Source organism: Geotrypetes seraphini, chromosome 12 (assembly GCF_902459505.1).
Source record: "Geotrypetes seraphini chromosome 12, aGeoSer1.1, whole genome shotgun sequence".
In the NCBI taxonomy this organism is placed as follows: domain Eukaryota; kingdom Metazoa; phylum Chordata; class Amphibia; order Gymnophiona; family Dermophiidae; genus Geotrypetes; species Geotrypetes seraphini.
In genome coordinates, this window is record NC_047095.1 from 59,946,545 (window position 1) to 59,962,188 (window position 15,644).

Below are 15,644 nucleotides of genomic sequence, written 5' to 3' on the forward strand. Positions count from 1 at the left end.
CTGAGAAGCTGTGCTTTTAGGAGTTTCTCCAAGTGTGTAAAACTTTTGGTATATCAGTGCTTTCCCGATCATGGGGTTTTTTAATAACTTTATTTTCTTCATAGTTTTTCATTTTATTCTTTTATCTTTCATCTAGTTAAAATTTTTTCATTTTTGACCTATTTTTCGTTTTGGCCTTCAGCATCATCTCAGCCTGGTTTCAGGCCCAGTGCTTTGAGTCATTTTCAGTCATGTACTCAACCACCCCAGACTACTGAGTCCTTTGATCTAGCGTTGGTGTCACCCTTGATTATCCAAGCCTCCAAGTGGCTTCAAGTGGTGCACCCGGTGTAACAGGACTAGTTCGGCTAGTGACCCATGTAATTGGTGTATCAAGTACCTAGGTCCTTAACACTGTCGAGACTTTTGCCCGCGCTGCTCTAGATTACAGAAGATGTCACGTAAGGCTGATCAGCTTCAATTTCAGAGAGAACGAGAGCCAGAAGGCCTTGAGCATGCGCAGATGCTCAAAGCCCAGTTGGAGGAGAGGCACGATCTTCGGGCACCGGCACCTCCTGTGGATTGTTGCTGCATGCCGTTGCCACTTTGGGAGGGTAAGCTTTTAGTTTTTGCGGGCGGGGGATGCCAGTTCGCGCAGGGGAGGCGGGCGTTCACGAGGGGGGGACGATGCCGGTTCGCAGTGGGGGGGGCAGCATTTGCAGGCGGGGGGAGATGCCGGTTAGCGGGCGGGGGAACTCGCATATCGGTTTGCGAGTCATGATTTGCGAGAATGTTTTGCTCATTATCCCAGGACAAGCAGGCAGCATATTCTTGACTGATGGGTGACGGCACCGACGGAGCCCCGGTACGGACAATTTTAGAGTGATTGCACTCTAAGAACTTGGAAAGTTCTAGTAGGCCGCACCGCGCACGTGCGAGTGCCTTCCCGCCCGACAGAGGCGCGCGGTCCCCAGTTTCTTAGTTTCCGCGGAGCTAAGAAGACGCGTTTCTTTCAACGGCTGTTGAAGACTTTTTTCATAGCGCCTTCCCGCTCGCGTAAACCCTTAAGGAAATATTGTTTCCTTCATTTTCTTTTATTTTCTTTTCTTTAAAAAAAAAAAAAACTTTGGGTTTTTTTTTCACTTCTTTCAATTTCGCCCCGGCGGGGCCTGTTGCCACCATCGAGGCCTCGGCCTTCGATTTGGCAGAAGCCGTTTTTACCTTCATGCCCCCTCAACCTGGTTTTAAGAAGTGCCAGCGGTGTGCACGACCAATTTCACTCACTGACCCGCACAACTGGTGTCTACAGTGTCTTGATCCTGACCATCGAGCGTCTACCTGCACCCGCTGTGCGACTTTAAAAAAGAGAACTCTGAAAAATCGGCAGATCCAGCAGCAGTTATTGTTTGGTGCCGAGATTTCTGACTCTGCGGCACTGGCACCGACATCGGCCCCGTCTCAGTCGGCACCCACCTTGTCGACACCGCGCGATACCGCATCCCTCAGGTAAGCCGACTAAGAAGCCTTCCCCGTTGGAGCGTCCTCCGGTCTCAGTAGCAGCAAGCCAAGTCCTGCCGACCTCGAGGCGCCCACGGAAGTGCTCCGCCCCAATAGAGGTGAGCCCCTCGACCTCGGGTTCCTCATCCTCGGGGCGTAGAGCAGCACTGCAGGTACCGCTCAAGAAAAAGGCGGTACCGGTGCCTTCGCTGGACGAGCGGATCGCCGCTGTCCTGCAGGTGCAGCTTAAGGAACAGTTGCAACAACTCCTTCCTGCACTTTTGACACCGAGCCTTCCGGTCCCGGTCTGGTCTGAGCCACTGGTACCGACAGTGGAGCAGCCCCTTCTATCGGCATCCACTTTGTCGGTACCGGTACATTCTGCTTCCTCGGTCTCCATGCCAGTCCTCGCACCGGAACCGAGAGCTCAACACCAGGCTTTTCAGACTTCAGCACTAATGCAGCCCTTAACGTCTCCCGGTACCATGTCTATGAGGTCAGGTAAGTCGGCACGCAAATCCCGACACCTGGAACCCTCCACACCGGAATCTCGAGACCGCAGTTTTCAGGTTCGGGATCCTGATCTGTGGGGTGACTCAGAGGACCCTCTTCTCTCTGAAGGGGAATGTTCATCTGGTGATGAGGATCCTTCTGCTTTAGACCCATCCTCTAAACCAGATGTAACCTCTTTCTCATCTTTTTTAAAAGAGATGTGTGACTCTCTCTCTATTCCCTTGGAGGCTGAGTCAAAGAAATCCAAAGCTTTTCTTGATGCACTGGATTTTGACCAACCTCCAAGGGAATATCTCAAATTACCTCTCCATGACATCTTGAGAGAGATGTTGTACAAGAATTTAGAGACACCTTTGACCATCCCTGGAGCCCCCCGCAAGTTAGACTCCTTATATAAAGTCATCCCGATTCCTGGGTTTGACAAACCACAGCTCCCACATGAGTCTCTATTAGTGGAATCCACTCTAAAGAAATCCACGGGAGCTAGTGTATACGCCTCAGTCCCTCCTGGCAGAGAAGGTAAAGTCATGGACAAATTTGGCAAGAGGTTGTACCAGAATGCGATGTTGGCCAACAGGTCAGGGAATTACGCTTTCCACTTCTCATTCTATCTCAAGCATCTCATACAAAATCTGACTGCTTTTGAGAAGTACCTCCCTGACCGTAAAAAATCTGCCTTTTGCCAAACTTCTTCATCGCTCTTACAACTTCGAAAGTTCATGGTCAGGTCGATCTATGACACCTTTGAGCTAACCTCTCGGGCCACAGCTATGTTGGTGGCCATGCGCCGACTGGCATGGCTCAGAGTTTCAGAACTTGATGTCAATCATCAGGATCGACTGGCTAATGCACCTTGCCTGGGGGATGAGCTGTTTGGAGAATCCATGGACTCCACTACTCAAAAGCTTTCGGCTCATGAAACTAGGTGGGATACTCTCCTCAAAACAAAAAAGAAGACCCCACCTACAAGGCCTTTTCGTCAGCAATCGGCCTACCTGCGTCGATTTGTGGCTCGTCCTTTGCCACCGGCAGCTCAACAACCCAGGCGTCAGAGGCAACAACAAAGGCAAAACACTAGACCTGCACAGCAGCAACAACAGGTGAAGCCTCCTCCTCCACAAAAACCTTCACAACCCTTTTGACTTGGTTCTCCAGGACATAGCCAGTATCCCTCCATCTGCCCATCTTCCGCTGCCTATTGGAGGACGCCTTACTCATTTCATAAGCCGTTGGGAAACCATCACCTCGGATCAATGGGTCCTCAACATCATCAGCCACGGCTACTCTCTCAACTTTCAGACTCTTCCTGCCCAAAGTCTACCAAAAGAGTCTGCTTTGAACACTCCTCAGTCTTCCCTCCTTCTTCAAGAGGTCCAATCCCTCCTCCTTCTGAACGCCATAGAGGAAGTTCCTCTAGATCAAAAGGGGCAAGGCTTCTACTCCCGTTATTTTCTAGTTCCCAAAAAAACAGGAGATCTCAGACCCATCCTAGATCTTCGCGATCTCAACAAGTGCTTGGTCAAAGAAAAATTCAGAATGCTTTCTCTGGCCACTCTTTACCCTCTTCTCAATCAAGGCGACTGGCTATGTTCCCTCGATCTCAAAGAAGCATACACTCACATACCGGTCAATCTGGCCTCCAGGCAGTATCTACGCTTCATGATCAATCATTGTCATTACCAATACAAGGTGCTTCCCTTCGGTCTTGCCTCCTCTCCAAGAGTGTTTACCAAATGTCTGATTGTGGTGGCTGCCTTTCTGCGTTCCCACCACCTTCAGGTGTTTCCTTACCTGGACGATTGATTGATAAAGACCAATTCATCTCAGACAGTACTTCAGGCCAACACCCAGACCATCCTGTTTCTTCAATTTCTGGGATTCGAGATCAATCTACCCAAATCTCATCTCATCCCCACTCAGAGACTTCAATTCATTGGAGCAGTCTTGGACATAGTCCTCATGAGAGCGTTCCTGCCATCCAACTGTCTTCAAACGCTTCAATCTCTATGTCAGTAGGTGCTTCCACAACGTTCCATCTCGGCCAAGCAAATGATGATACTCTTGGGTCACATGGCCTCCGCTGTTCATGTCACACCCTTCGCACGTCTTCACCTGCGCACTCCTCAATGGACCCTAGCTACCCAGTGGTCCCAAGCGATAGATCCTTGCTCACGTCACATATCTGTGACATCATCTCTTCGTCAGTCTCTACAATGGTGGTTGATATCCTCAAATCTCTCCAGAGGTCTTCTCTTCCATCTACCTCCTCATCAACTTATCATCACCACCGATGCCTCCCCTTACGCCTGGGGAGCTCACTTGAACGAGTTCCAAACTCAAGGACTTTGGACACCTCAGGAAATGAAGCATCACATCAATTTCCTTGAACTCAGAGCGATGTTTTATGCCCTCAAGGCCTTCCAACATCTTCTCTTTCCTCAAGTCCTCCTCCTGTGCACAGACAATCAAGTTGCAATGTACTACATCAACAAGCAGGGTGGGACAGGCTCTCGCCTCTTGTGCCAGGAAGCCCAGAGGATCTGGGCTTGGGCCATAGATCACCATCTATTCCTGAAAGCTATCTACATTCAGGGAGAACAGAATTCCTTAGCGGACAAGCTCAGCAGAATTCTCCAGCCTTACGAGTGGGCAATCGATCCTTTCACTCTACAGTCCATCTTCGCTCAATGGGGCACTCCTCAGATAGACCTTTTTGCAGCTCCTCACAATCACCAGCTGCCCCTATTCTGCTCCAGACTCTACTCTCCTCACCGTCTGGCAGCGGATGCATTTCTCCTCAACTGGTCCAATCTGTTCCTGTACGCTTTCCCTCCTCTGCCTCTCATGTTGAGAACCTTGTTCAAGCTCAAGAGGGAACGAGCCACCATGATTCTGATTGCTCCGAGGTGGCCCAGGCAACATTGGTTCTCCCTTCTACTTCAACTCAGTTCCAGGGAACCTTTTCTTCTTCCACTGTTTCCTTCTCTGCTTACACAGCATCAGGAGACCCTTCTACATCCCAACCTCCAGTGTCTGCACCTGACAGCTTGGTATCTCTCGGGCTGACTTCTCATGATACTCTTTTGTCTCAGCCCGTTCGTTCCATTCTAGATGCCTCCAGGAAACCAGCCACTCTGCAATGTTACCATCAGAAGTGGACACGATTTTCTTCCTGGTGTCTTCTTCATCATCTTGATCCCACTTCCGTGGCAGTGGAGACATTGTTGGATTATCTGCTTTCTTTGTCTGACTCTGTACTTAAGTCTACTTCCATCAGAGTCCACCTCAGTGCTATTGCTGCTTTTCATGAACCGGTTCATGGAAAACTTCTCTCAGCTCATCCCTTGGTGTCCAGGTTCATGCGGGGTCTTTTCAATGTGAAACCACCTCTTAAAGCCCCTCCTGTAATCTGGGATCTCAATGTGGTTCTTTCCGCCTTAATGAAGCCTCCATTTGAACCTTTGGCTACCATTCCTTTCAAGTTTCTCACTTGGAAAGTACTTTTCCTTATTGCTCTTACCTCTACCAGGAGGGTCAGTGAGCTACATGCACTAGTTGCAGATCCACCTTTTACAGTCTTTCATCATGACAAGGTGGTTCTGCGTACACATCCAAAGTTTCTCCCTAAGGTTGTCTCTGAATTCCATCTCAACCAATCCATTGTTCTGCCTGTCTTCTTTCCGAAACCTCACTCTCATTCTGGAGAACAGGCTCTGCATACTTTGGACTGTAAGAGGGCTCTAGCTTACTATCTAGAGCGTACTAAACCCCACAGATCAGCTCCCCAACTCTTTCTGTCCTTTGATCCGAATAATTGGGACGTCCTGTTTCTAAACGTACGTTGTCTAATTGGCTGGCAGCGTGCATTTCATTCTGTTATGCTCAGACCGGACTGACACTGGAAGGTTCTGTCACGGCCCATAGAGTTCGGGCTATGGCAGCATCTGTAGCTTTCCTCCGTTCCACTCCTATTGAGGAAATCTGCAAAGCTGCTACTTGGTCCTCAGTTCATACTTTTACATCTCACTATTGTCTGGATGCTTTCTCCAGACGGGATGGACACTTCGGCCAATCTGTTTTGCAAAATTTGTTTTCCTAATGGCCAACCTTCCCTCCATCCCTCTTTTTGTTAGCTTGGAGGTCACCCATCAGTCAAGAATATGCTGCCTGCTTGTCCTGGGATAAAGCACAGTTACTTAACGTAACAGGTGTTATCCAGGGACAGCAGGCAGATATTCTTGCGTCCCACCCACCTCCCCGGGTTGGCTTCTTAGCTGGCTTATCCTAACTGGGGACTGCGCGCCTCTGTCGGGCGGGAAGGCACTCGCGCGTGCGCGGTGCGGCCTACTAGAACTTTCCAAGTTCTTAGAGTGCAATCACTCTAAAATTGTCCGTACCGGGGCTCCGTCGGTGCCGTCACCCATCAATCAAGAATATCTGCCTGCTGTCCCTGGATAACACCTGTTACGGTAAGTAACTGTGCTTTTTGCGAAACACTCGTAAACCGAGGTTTGACTGTAGTTAGTTTTATGAGTGTGAAAATAAATTGCCCAGAAATGACTTCTGTTTTACCTTGGTGTCATTTATTTCTTTAGATATTATCAGAACACTAATAAGCTGGTAATTTAAAAAAAAAAAAAAAAAGCTGCACAATATATTTGTAAGTCAACTGCACAGAAGAAACAAGACTTGTATAAATATTTATATCAATATAACATCTTTATTCTTGGCTGTAACGATTTGGAGAAACACTATTAGAAGGTGCTAGAATTTAAGACCAGCACTCCCAATTAGTTAAGTTTCTGCTTTGAGTTTGTGAAAGAATAATGATAATAACAAAGATAATATAATAAAGTGCCTCAGTCATTTGTGGCCTCTAGTTGAGGACTGTTAATGCGATTGGTAGGTAGTAGGGGCAGAAAAAAAAAATTCCCTTATAGTTGCTGATGAAGGCTATTACTGCAATATCATAAGAACATGATTGGGACAGACAGAAAGTCAGTCAAGCCCAGTATCACAAGTTCCTGGCTAGATTCCAAGGAGTAAAACAGGATTTATGTTGCTTATCCTAGGAATAAGCAGTGGATTTCCCAAAGTTCATCTTAATAATAGCCTGTAAACTTTTGTTTTAGGAAATTATCCAAATCTTTTTTAAACCCTGTTAGGAAACAGAAACCTGTTCAGCTGAGCTGGAAATCTAAAAGAGCTGAATGAGATAACTGCTATGAAATACGGGGTTCTGTATTGCTCCTTTTGAAAGTTTCAGGTTTACATTTTAGACCAGAGTATTACTCGTACCAGCAGATTTTTGTAAGTTGTTCCTTAAATGTTTTCATTTAAAAGTATCCTTTTCATTTTCTGCATAGATCTGGGATTTAGCTGATACAGATGCAAAAGGTTACTTGAACAAACAGGTAAGGATTATTTTATTGTATATTCAGGGAGTTAAACATTAAATATATAATTTATATATATATATATATATATTTTTTTTTTTTTAACTTATTTTATTATTAATTTTAAACATACAGTATCAAGAATTAATCTTGTCTCGAGACTCAAAGATCTCCCGTATGAGGAAAGGCTGAATAAATTGCAGCTATACTCACTCGAGGAACGTAGAGAGAGAGAGGAGACATGATAGAAATGTTTAAATATATCACGGGCCGTATTGAGGTGGAGGATGATATTTTCTTTCTTAAAGGTCCCTCGGCTACAAGAGGGCATCTGCTGAAAATCAGGGGTGGGAAATTTCATGGCGACACCAGGAAGTTCTTCTTCACCGAAAGGGTGGTTGATCATTGGAACGAACTTCCACTTCAGGTGATTGAGGCCAGCAGCGTGCCAGATTTTAAAAGGAAATGGGATACACATGTGGGATCTCTAGGGGGGTAAAATCAAGGGGAGTGGGTCATTAGAGTGGGCAGACTTGATGGGCTATTGCCCTTTTCTGCCATCATCTTCCATGTTTCTATTATAATGAAATGGTGGGTAGGGGGAGGAGGGGTTATTTATTTATTTATGTATTCATGATATTAATGAAAGATATACAAGTGATGTATGATTGTTCTTATGTTGTATTTTTGTGCACTTGTATGATTAAAATGAATAAAGAATGTTTAAAAAAAAAACAAACAACAAAAAACTAACAGCTCTGAAATGCGTTTCCGCTTTCACTTAGAAGTCTAGGTCCCTTTGTTTTATTTTGGAAAGCTCTGAAAACGTTCTTGTTTACTAAACACTTTGGAAACTAAGCCATTCTAGATTTCAATCTTCTTTTATATTTACTAGTCATTTATGTACTATATTTACAGTATTGTAAACTGAGTTGAGCACCTTTTGGTTGAAGACCCGGTCTATAAAATTAAGGTTTAGTTTAATACAAGATCACATCAGAAGAGTAGTTTTTGCAGCAGCTGCGCACGTGCAACTAGTGAGGGCCCTTCTGAGAGAGAGCTTGGAAAAGCACCATGAAGGTGAGGAGAAGCGATACCTAGACAGCTGCCCTGTTTGCCTTCTAACTCTGGTGGGCCCCCTACCCTTCAATCCGGCCCTGGCTGCTGCCTTATAACCCTGAGGTTATGAGTTTGATCCCATCCTACGCTTTGTAACTCTGGGCAAGTCACTCTCCATTCTCCAGGTACCATAGTTAGAATGTGAGCCTGCTAGGACAGATAGGGAAAATACTTAAGAGTACCTGATTACTATTTAATGAATTGTAAACTGCTTTGGGTGAATCTCTATGTAGGGTGGTTAATAAATCCCAATAAATAAATCGCCAGGACCGGATGGTATACATCCCAGGGTACTAAAATAACTCAAACATGACTTGCTGTTAGTGATCTGTAGTACCTGAAGATTGGAGGGTGGCCAATGTTATGACGATTTTTAAAAAGGGCTTCAGGGGAGATCCGGGAAATTACAAAATGATAGAAATGGTAGAAACGATTATAAAAAAATAAAATTGTGAAACAGGTAGACAAGCTTGATTTAATGAGACAGAGTCAACATGGGTTCTGCCTAGGGAGATATTGCCTCACCAATTTGCTTGACTTCTTTGAAGGTGTGAATAAATATGTGAATAAAGGTGAGCCAGTTGATATAGTGTATCTAGAGAGAGCCCCCAGGAAAGAGACTTGGGAGTACTTGTAGACAAGTCAATGAAGCCGTCTGCGCAATGTGTGGCGGCGGCAAAAGGTCGAATAGAATGCTAGGAATGTGAGATCCAAGATGGCGATCTGAGAGCAGGATGCGCTGAGCTGCGTGTCCCAGGATTGCGTTCGTTGTAACTTTTCTAGCGGTTTTTACTTACCGTGATGCCGAAGAGACGGGGCCGGAGTGCCGCTTCTGCCTCGCGGCGTCCTGGAGCCCCGGGTCTCGGGAATATACATGAACTCTTGCGGCGCATGCAGTAGGTCACAGCGACGTTGGATGGCGGCCCGCAGAGGACACAGGGAGGGGGAACCCGTTGTGGATGCTCCTGGGCCCGATACTACACTGAGCCCCGACGTTAGGGCACCGCTCCCGCAGCCCCAGACGACCAGCTCTCCCAGGGGCGGGGAAACCCCGGATTCACTGGTTTTCTCCTCTCCAGAGGCAAGGAAGGATTCACTGGAGAGTTTGGAGGTTGGGGCCCACCTTTCCAGGGCCCCCATGGAGGTATCTGGGGGAACACCATCTCAACATGAGGGGGAAGGGCAGAAGACACCCCTCGAAGGACTTCAGGACGGTGAGCACTTTACATTTACACAAACTCCAATTGTACTGATTAAACCTGCAGAAGTGACTTTAGACTCTATTTGGGACTTAATGGCTGGTTTTGTTAAAAATATTACTCCTACATTTCAACAAATTGAAGGGAAAATTAAGGAACACGATAAGGAACTGAAGAACTCAAGAGAAGAAACGAATACTTCTAACTCATCTATTCAAAAAATAGAAAAAGAAATTGTATCATCGAAACAAATTCAAGAGACCTTAGTTAAAGACAATATTAACCTAAGGAAGAAGATTGAAATGCTTGAGAACAACTCACGTAGCAATAATTTAAGGTTAATTAATTTTCCAAGACTCGAGTTAGTAACACCTAGAGATATGCTTAAGAGATATCTAGTGGAGAATTTAGAGATACCCGAAGATTCATTACCACCTTTTCAAGGGTTTATTATTTGCCTGATAAAGAACAAAATCAACAACCAAAAGTAAAATCTTCAGATCAAGAACCCTTAAACATTTCACAGATTTTAGAAACATCTGAGAAGGATTTAGCATCACCAGCCACTATGATCATTACTTTAGCTTTGCCAATTGATAAAACATGGTTGTTAAAACTTTACTTTAAAAATAGACAAAAAAGCTTTTTTGGTTATAAAATACAAATGTTCCCAGATTTGGCATGGGAGACGCAAAGGCGCAGCCGTGAATTTCTTCTTTTGAAACCTGGGGTTTTATCTTTGGGGGCAACCTTTTATTTGAGACACCCGTGTAAATGTATTGTTTATTACCGTACTCTTAAATATGTGTTTTTTGAACCATCACAACTGACCAATTTCGTGGCTATGTCTCGTCTGAATGTTAACAATCTTTGAGCCCTATAATTTGGATATTGTGACCCCATCTCAATGCTATAGCTCTCAGTTTCTTGTTATTATTACTGTTTTTCTTTATAATTTCGCCAATTTTCTTTAATTCTTGGATCTTAATTTGTGGACTTGAGCATAAATAGTATATTTGTTAACTTAGGAATTATATTACTATTGTATTTGATATCTATTCTATTCTTGCTTTCTGTACAAGTGTAATACTTGAAATTTAAGTTGAAAATAATAAAAATATATATAAAAAAAAAAAAGATATAGTGTATCTAGATTTTCAGAAAGATTTTGATAAAGTTCCTCATGAGAGGCTCCTGAGAAAATTAAAATGTCATGGGATAGGTGATAAATTTCAGTTGTGGATTAGGAATTGGTTATCGGATAGAAAACAGAGGGTAGGATTAAATTATCATTTTTCTCAATGGAGGAGAGTCTTGTTAAGAGTTATTGGGTGGTCGCATCGCGTGGAAAAGACTTTAGTTGAGGGATTGTGGCCCTGAGGAAACCCCCTATGGGTGAAACATGTTGGCGTACTTATCGCTTACCATCGCCACCTAAGTTAAGTACTAATATAGTGGGTATGAAAGTTAAATCTATTCTATCAAACTTAAGTTAAGAAAATTATTGTTATAAGTGACCCGGTGAAGATTGAATGCATAAAGCCAGGTGTTATGAAATGTTGTTGAACATCTGGTGGCATTTCTGAGGGCCTGAAGAGTAATATTTAATAGAAGGTACTTAAGAGATGACTGAAGGGGTTCATCTTTTAACATTGAGATGAAATTTAATGTGCATATATGCAAAGTGATACACATTGGGAAGAATAACCTGAATCCCAGTTACTGGATGCTAGGGTCCACCTTGGGGATTAGCGCCCAAGAAAAGGATCTGGGTGTCATTGTAGACAGTATAATGAAACCTTTCATCCAATGTATGGCGGCTGCCAAAAAAGCAAACAGGATGCTAGGAATTATTAAAAAAAGGGATGGTTAACAAGACTAAGAATGTTATAATGCCTTTGTATCGCTCCATGGTGCGACCTCATCTGGAGTATTGTGTTCAATTCTGGTCTCCTTATCTCAAGAAAGATATAGTGGTGCTAGAAAAGGTTCAAAGAAGAGTGACCAAGATGGTAAAGGGGATGGAACTCCTCTCGTATGAGGAAAGACTAAAACGGTTAGGGCTCTTCAGCGTGGAAAAGAAATAGCTGAGAGGAGATATGATTGAAGTCTATGAAATCCTGAGTAGAGTAGAATGAGTACAAGTGGATTGATTTTTCACTCAGTCAAAAATTACAAAGACTAGGGGACACTCGATGAAGTTGCAGGGATATAGTTTTAAAACCAATAGGAAGAAACATTTTTCACTCAGAGAATAGTTAAGCTCTGGAACACATTGCCAGAGGATGTGGTAAGAGCGGATAACGTAACTGGTTTTAAGAAAAATTTGGACAAGTTCCTGGAGGAAAAGTTCATAGTCTGTTATTGAGAAAGACACGGGGAAAGCCATTGCTTGCCCTGGATCAGTAGCATGGAATATTGCTACTCCTTGGGTTTTGACCAGGTACTAGTGACCTGGTTTAGCCACTGTGAGAATGGGTTACTGGGCTTGATGGACCATTGGTCTGACCCAGTAAGGCTATTCTTAAGTTCTTCTGTAAGTGTGGTTAATAAATCCCAATAATAAAAAACAAAAAATCCTTTTCTGTATAAGGAGGGGGTAATTTTGACATGTGATTATGACTAAGAGGAGGTTTCCAGTAATAAAGCTGGAGATCTAGAATACTGAATCTAAACTTCATATTAACCTTCAGGCCCCTGTATCTCCTGTTCTTCAGTTGGAAAACATTTCTTAGTGAAGAATTCATTGAAAACATTTTGAGAGCCAACTGAAAGGGAAAATGAGAATTCTTTGCTTGTTTAGTTTGTAAGAATTAATGTGGTGAATCCCCATGTTGAAACGAAAAAACGAGCAGTGGAGATGTTCCAAGGTCCAGGTGTGCAACTTTATTGATACACACTTGTTTCAGCCTATCAGGCCTACATCAGGAGCCTAAACATTTTGACACATGTGGTAAATTCCCATGTTGAATACGCTTACTAGTCATTTTTCTCTTGTTTTCAGGAATTTTATGTAGCACTGCGTCTTGTCGCTTGTGCTCAGGATGGGCTGGATGTTTCACTTGCTAGTCTAAACTTGGTTGTCCCACCACCTAGATTTGTAAGTATATATTGCATTCTCATAATAGCAGCTAACCATATGTCATGTATTTTTTTTTTTTCTATTTGTATTTAGTGACCAAAAATTTCAGTTCTAATTAAATTTTGAGAAATCAATAGCAGTTCCTTGATGTGTTTTTTTGCTGTGTGGCAAAGGCTGTTTGAAATATCTACTTAGACTTTGCAGTGGTCCTGATACCAAGATGAATTTAAGATCAGGTGCAAATATCTGGCAGAAAAGGCCTGCAACTTAATAACATATTCAAAAATCTTGCATAAAATTAAAGGAAAACTCTTACAAAATATTGTGGGTCTGAAATTTAAAGAATTTATGCTCTTAAGTTATCTTCCTAAAATGGCCTCTCTGAAAATTTAATAGGCTGAGTGCCTAGATTGATGCTCAAAATTTCACTAAATTTCTTAATTTATGAACATGAAAATTGGATGGCAACAGGAGCAGATTTTGGATGGGTACAAGAAAGCGCGTAGCAGTGACTTTAGCACTATTTAGTTTTAACATTTCTATTCCACTTAAACCTAAGCAGATTACAATTTATGTAAATTACATTGGCTTTTGTATTATGCTCATCAATCTAGGCAAATGAATAGCAGGCTAAATTTATAAGCATAACTTTTACGCTCCTAAATTAAGATGAATTTTCAGGTGAAAATAGGGTACACGTTGAGGAGCTCAGCCTGTTTGAATATTGTTTTTTATGTTTCTAAATTTTCTGTTTTGAATGTTTAAAGTTTTAGTATGAACAGGTTTTCCGACATTCACAGGTAGTTGATCTGATTTACCTTAATTTTGCCTACTTACTATATATATATATATATATATATATATATATATATATATATATATATATATATATATAAACATAATATATATATATATATATATATATATATATATATATATATATATATATATATATATATATAAACTGTTTGCCACAAATCTCCAACTATGTAAGTTCTACTCAATTTGTAGCATCTCTCAATCAATGTATGGAATTCAGTTTAGAATCTTTGTAATGTTACTAGATTTAATTTTTTAATGATACATAATTTATTATGTTTATTATGTTAAATCCTTCCCATATATCGTATCCGAAAAAAACTCCTGTATAATGTATTCTAAATTAATTTTCCTATGTACTGTTTTCCTGCCTTCTTCTATACTATGTTTATAGCCTAATTAATTTATTTTTCTCAAGTACTTTAGCAAGATTGTGAGCCTTTGGGACAGTCAGGGAACAAGTACTTTTTCTTCATTTTAATTAATCTTACTTAATTGCATCTCTTCTGTATCTACTGTAAACCGCTTTGAACCTCACGGTATAGCGGTATGCAAGAAATAAAATTACTATTATTATTATTATCTTTCTAATCATTGTAAATCCCATAGAACTTCACGGTCCTGCAGTATATAAACTGTTATTATTATTTGAAGACATATGACTTAAGACCTAAAGCTGTCTACAGATTATAATCATCTTTTTTTTTTTTTTAATCTTTATTCGTTTTCATATCTTACAACAAGTGTATAATATTCAATCAAGAATTTTACAAATCACTTGACATTCTTATTTGTAATCACCAAAGCATAAAAAGAACCCCTCCCCCACCCATCCCATCCATTAGGAATAAACAAATTAAAACAAATATCATATATCCCAATCCTACCCTACTTATATTCTTATATAATAAAAAGGTGTGTTTTTTTTTGTTTGTTTTTTTTAAAATATTTATTCTTTTTAAATTCTTACATCAAGTGAAATACATGTATTATCCCAGGACAAGCAGGCATGATATTCTCACATGTGGGTGACGTCATCTACGGAGCCCCAGCGCGGACAGCTTTTCAAGCAAACTTGCTAGAAGTTTCAAGTTTGCACACTGCACCACGCATGTGCTAGCCTTCTTGCCACTAGAGGGCGCATCCCCACCTCGTGGTCCTCAGTTCTTTTTCATCCGCGGAGCCAGAAGCCCTGTGGAGAAATTGTGCTAAATTTGCCTTCTGTCGCCGCGGCTGTGTGGGGTTTTTCGCACGGTCGCTGCGTTTTTTCGTCTCTTTTTGCTTTGTTTCTTTCTTTTTCAAAAAAAAAAAAAAAAAAAAACTTCGTATTCGTTACTACCGGGGGCTCCCGGTAGCCGTGGCCGAGGAACCTCGCTTGTTCCCGGCTCGCTTGTGGGCCCATGTCCCGGCCCGTAACGGGCTTTAAAAAGTGCGGGCGCTGTGAAAGACTCCTTTCTATTACTGACCCGCACAGGTGCTGTTTGCGGTGTTTGGGGCCCCAACACCCGACGGCATCCTGCGATAAGTGTGCCACCTTTCAGAAGCGGGCGCTTAAACGCCGAAAGGCCCGCATGGCGGAACTTTTCTCTGTGGAGTCCCCGCCGGGGAAGGCCTCGAGTTCGGCCTCGGCTTCGGCCCCGGCCTTGACCTCGGCCTCGACATCGGCCTCGGCCTCAGCTTCGGGACCGTCGGCGTCGCCTCGGGCCTCGGTGCCTTCGAAGCAGCTGCCCTCTTCCAAGGCCTCGGGTAAGTCTCCGCTTCCCTCCTCAGCTCCATCTAAGAAGCCATCCTCGGGCTCGTCGGCGGGTGGGTCCGCCTCAGTGAAGCCCAAGTTGCCATCGTCCGCTGCCCCGAGGGAATACTCGAGACCGAGGTCGCCCTCTGAGGAGCAGCGGCAGGTCTTGCCGCAGGGGATGTCAATCCCCGTGTTCCAGGAATTGCTCCGGGCGTTGATCGCCTCGGAGCTCACCGGGGCCATTGACCAGCTGCACCAGGCTTCGGCCTCGGCAGCTTCGGCCTCGGAGGCTTCGGCCCCGGTGG

At 43.3% G+C, this 15,644-nt stretch overlaps 1 protein-coding gene across 3 annotated transcripts in view; it reads left to right on the top strand.

Annotated features, from left to right (window-relative positions):
- Positions 1-15,644, top strand: part of EPS15 (epidermal growth factor receptor pathway substrate 15) — a 312,116-nt gene that overhangs the window by 48,237 nt on the left and 248,235 nt on the right. For all 3 annotated transcript variants that reach the window (XM_033915879.1, XM_033915877.1, XM_033915878.1), the window contains exons 4-5: positions 7,356-7,403; positions 12,708-12,803. In XM_033915879.1, coding sequence (XP_033771770.1) covers positions 7,356-7,403; positions 12,708-12,803 — 144 coding nt within the window. The remainder of the gene's footprint in view (positions 1-7,355; positions 7,404-12,707; positions 12,804-15,644) is intronic.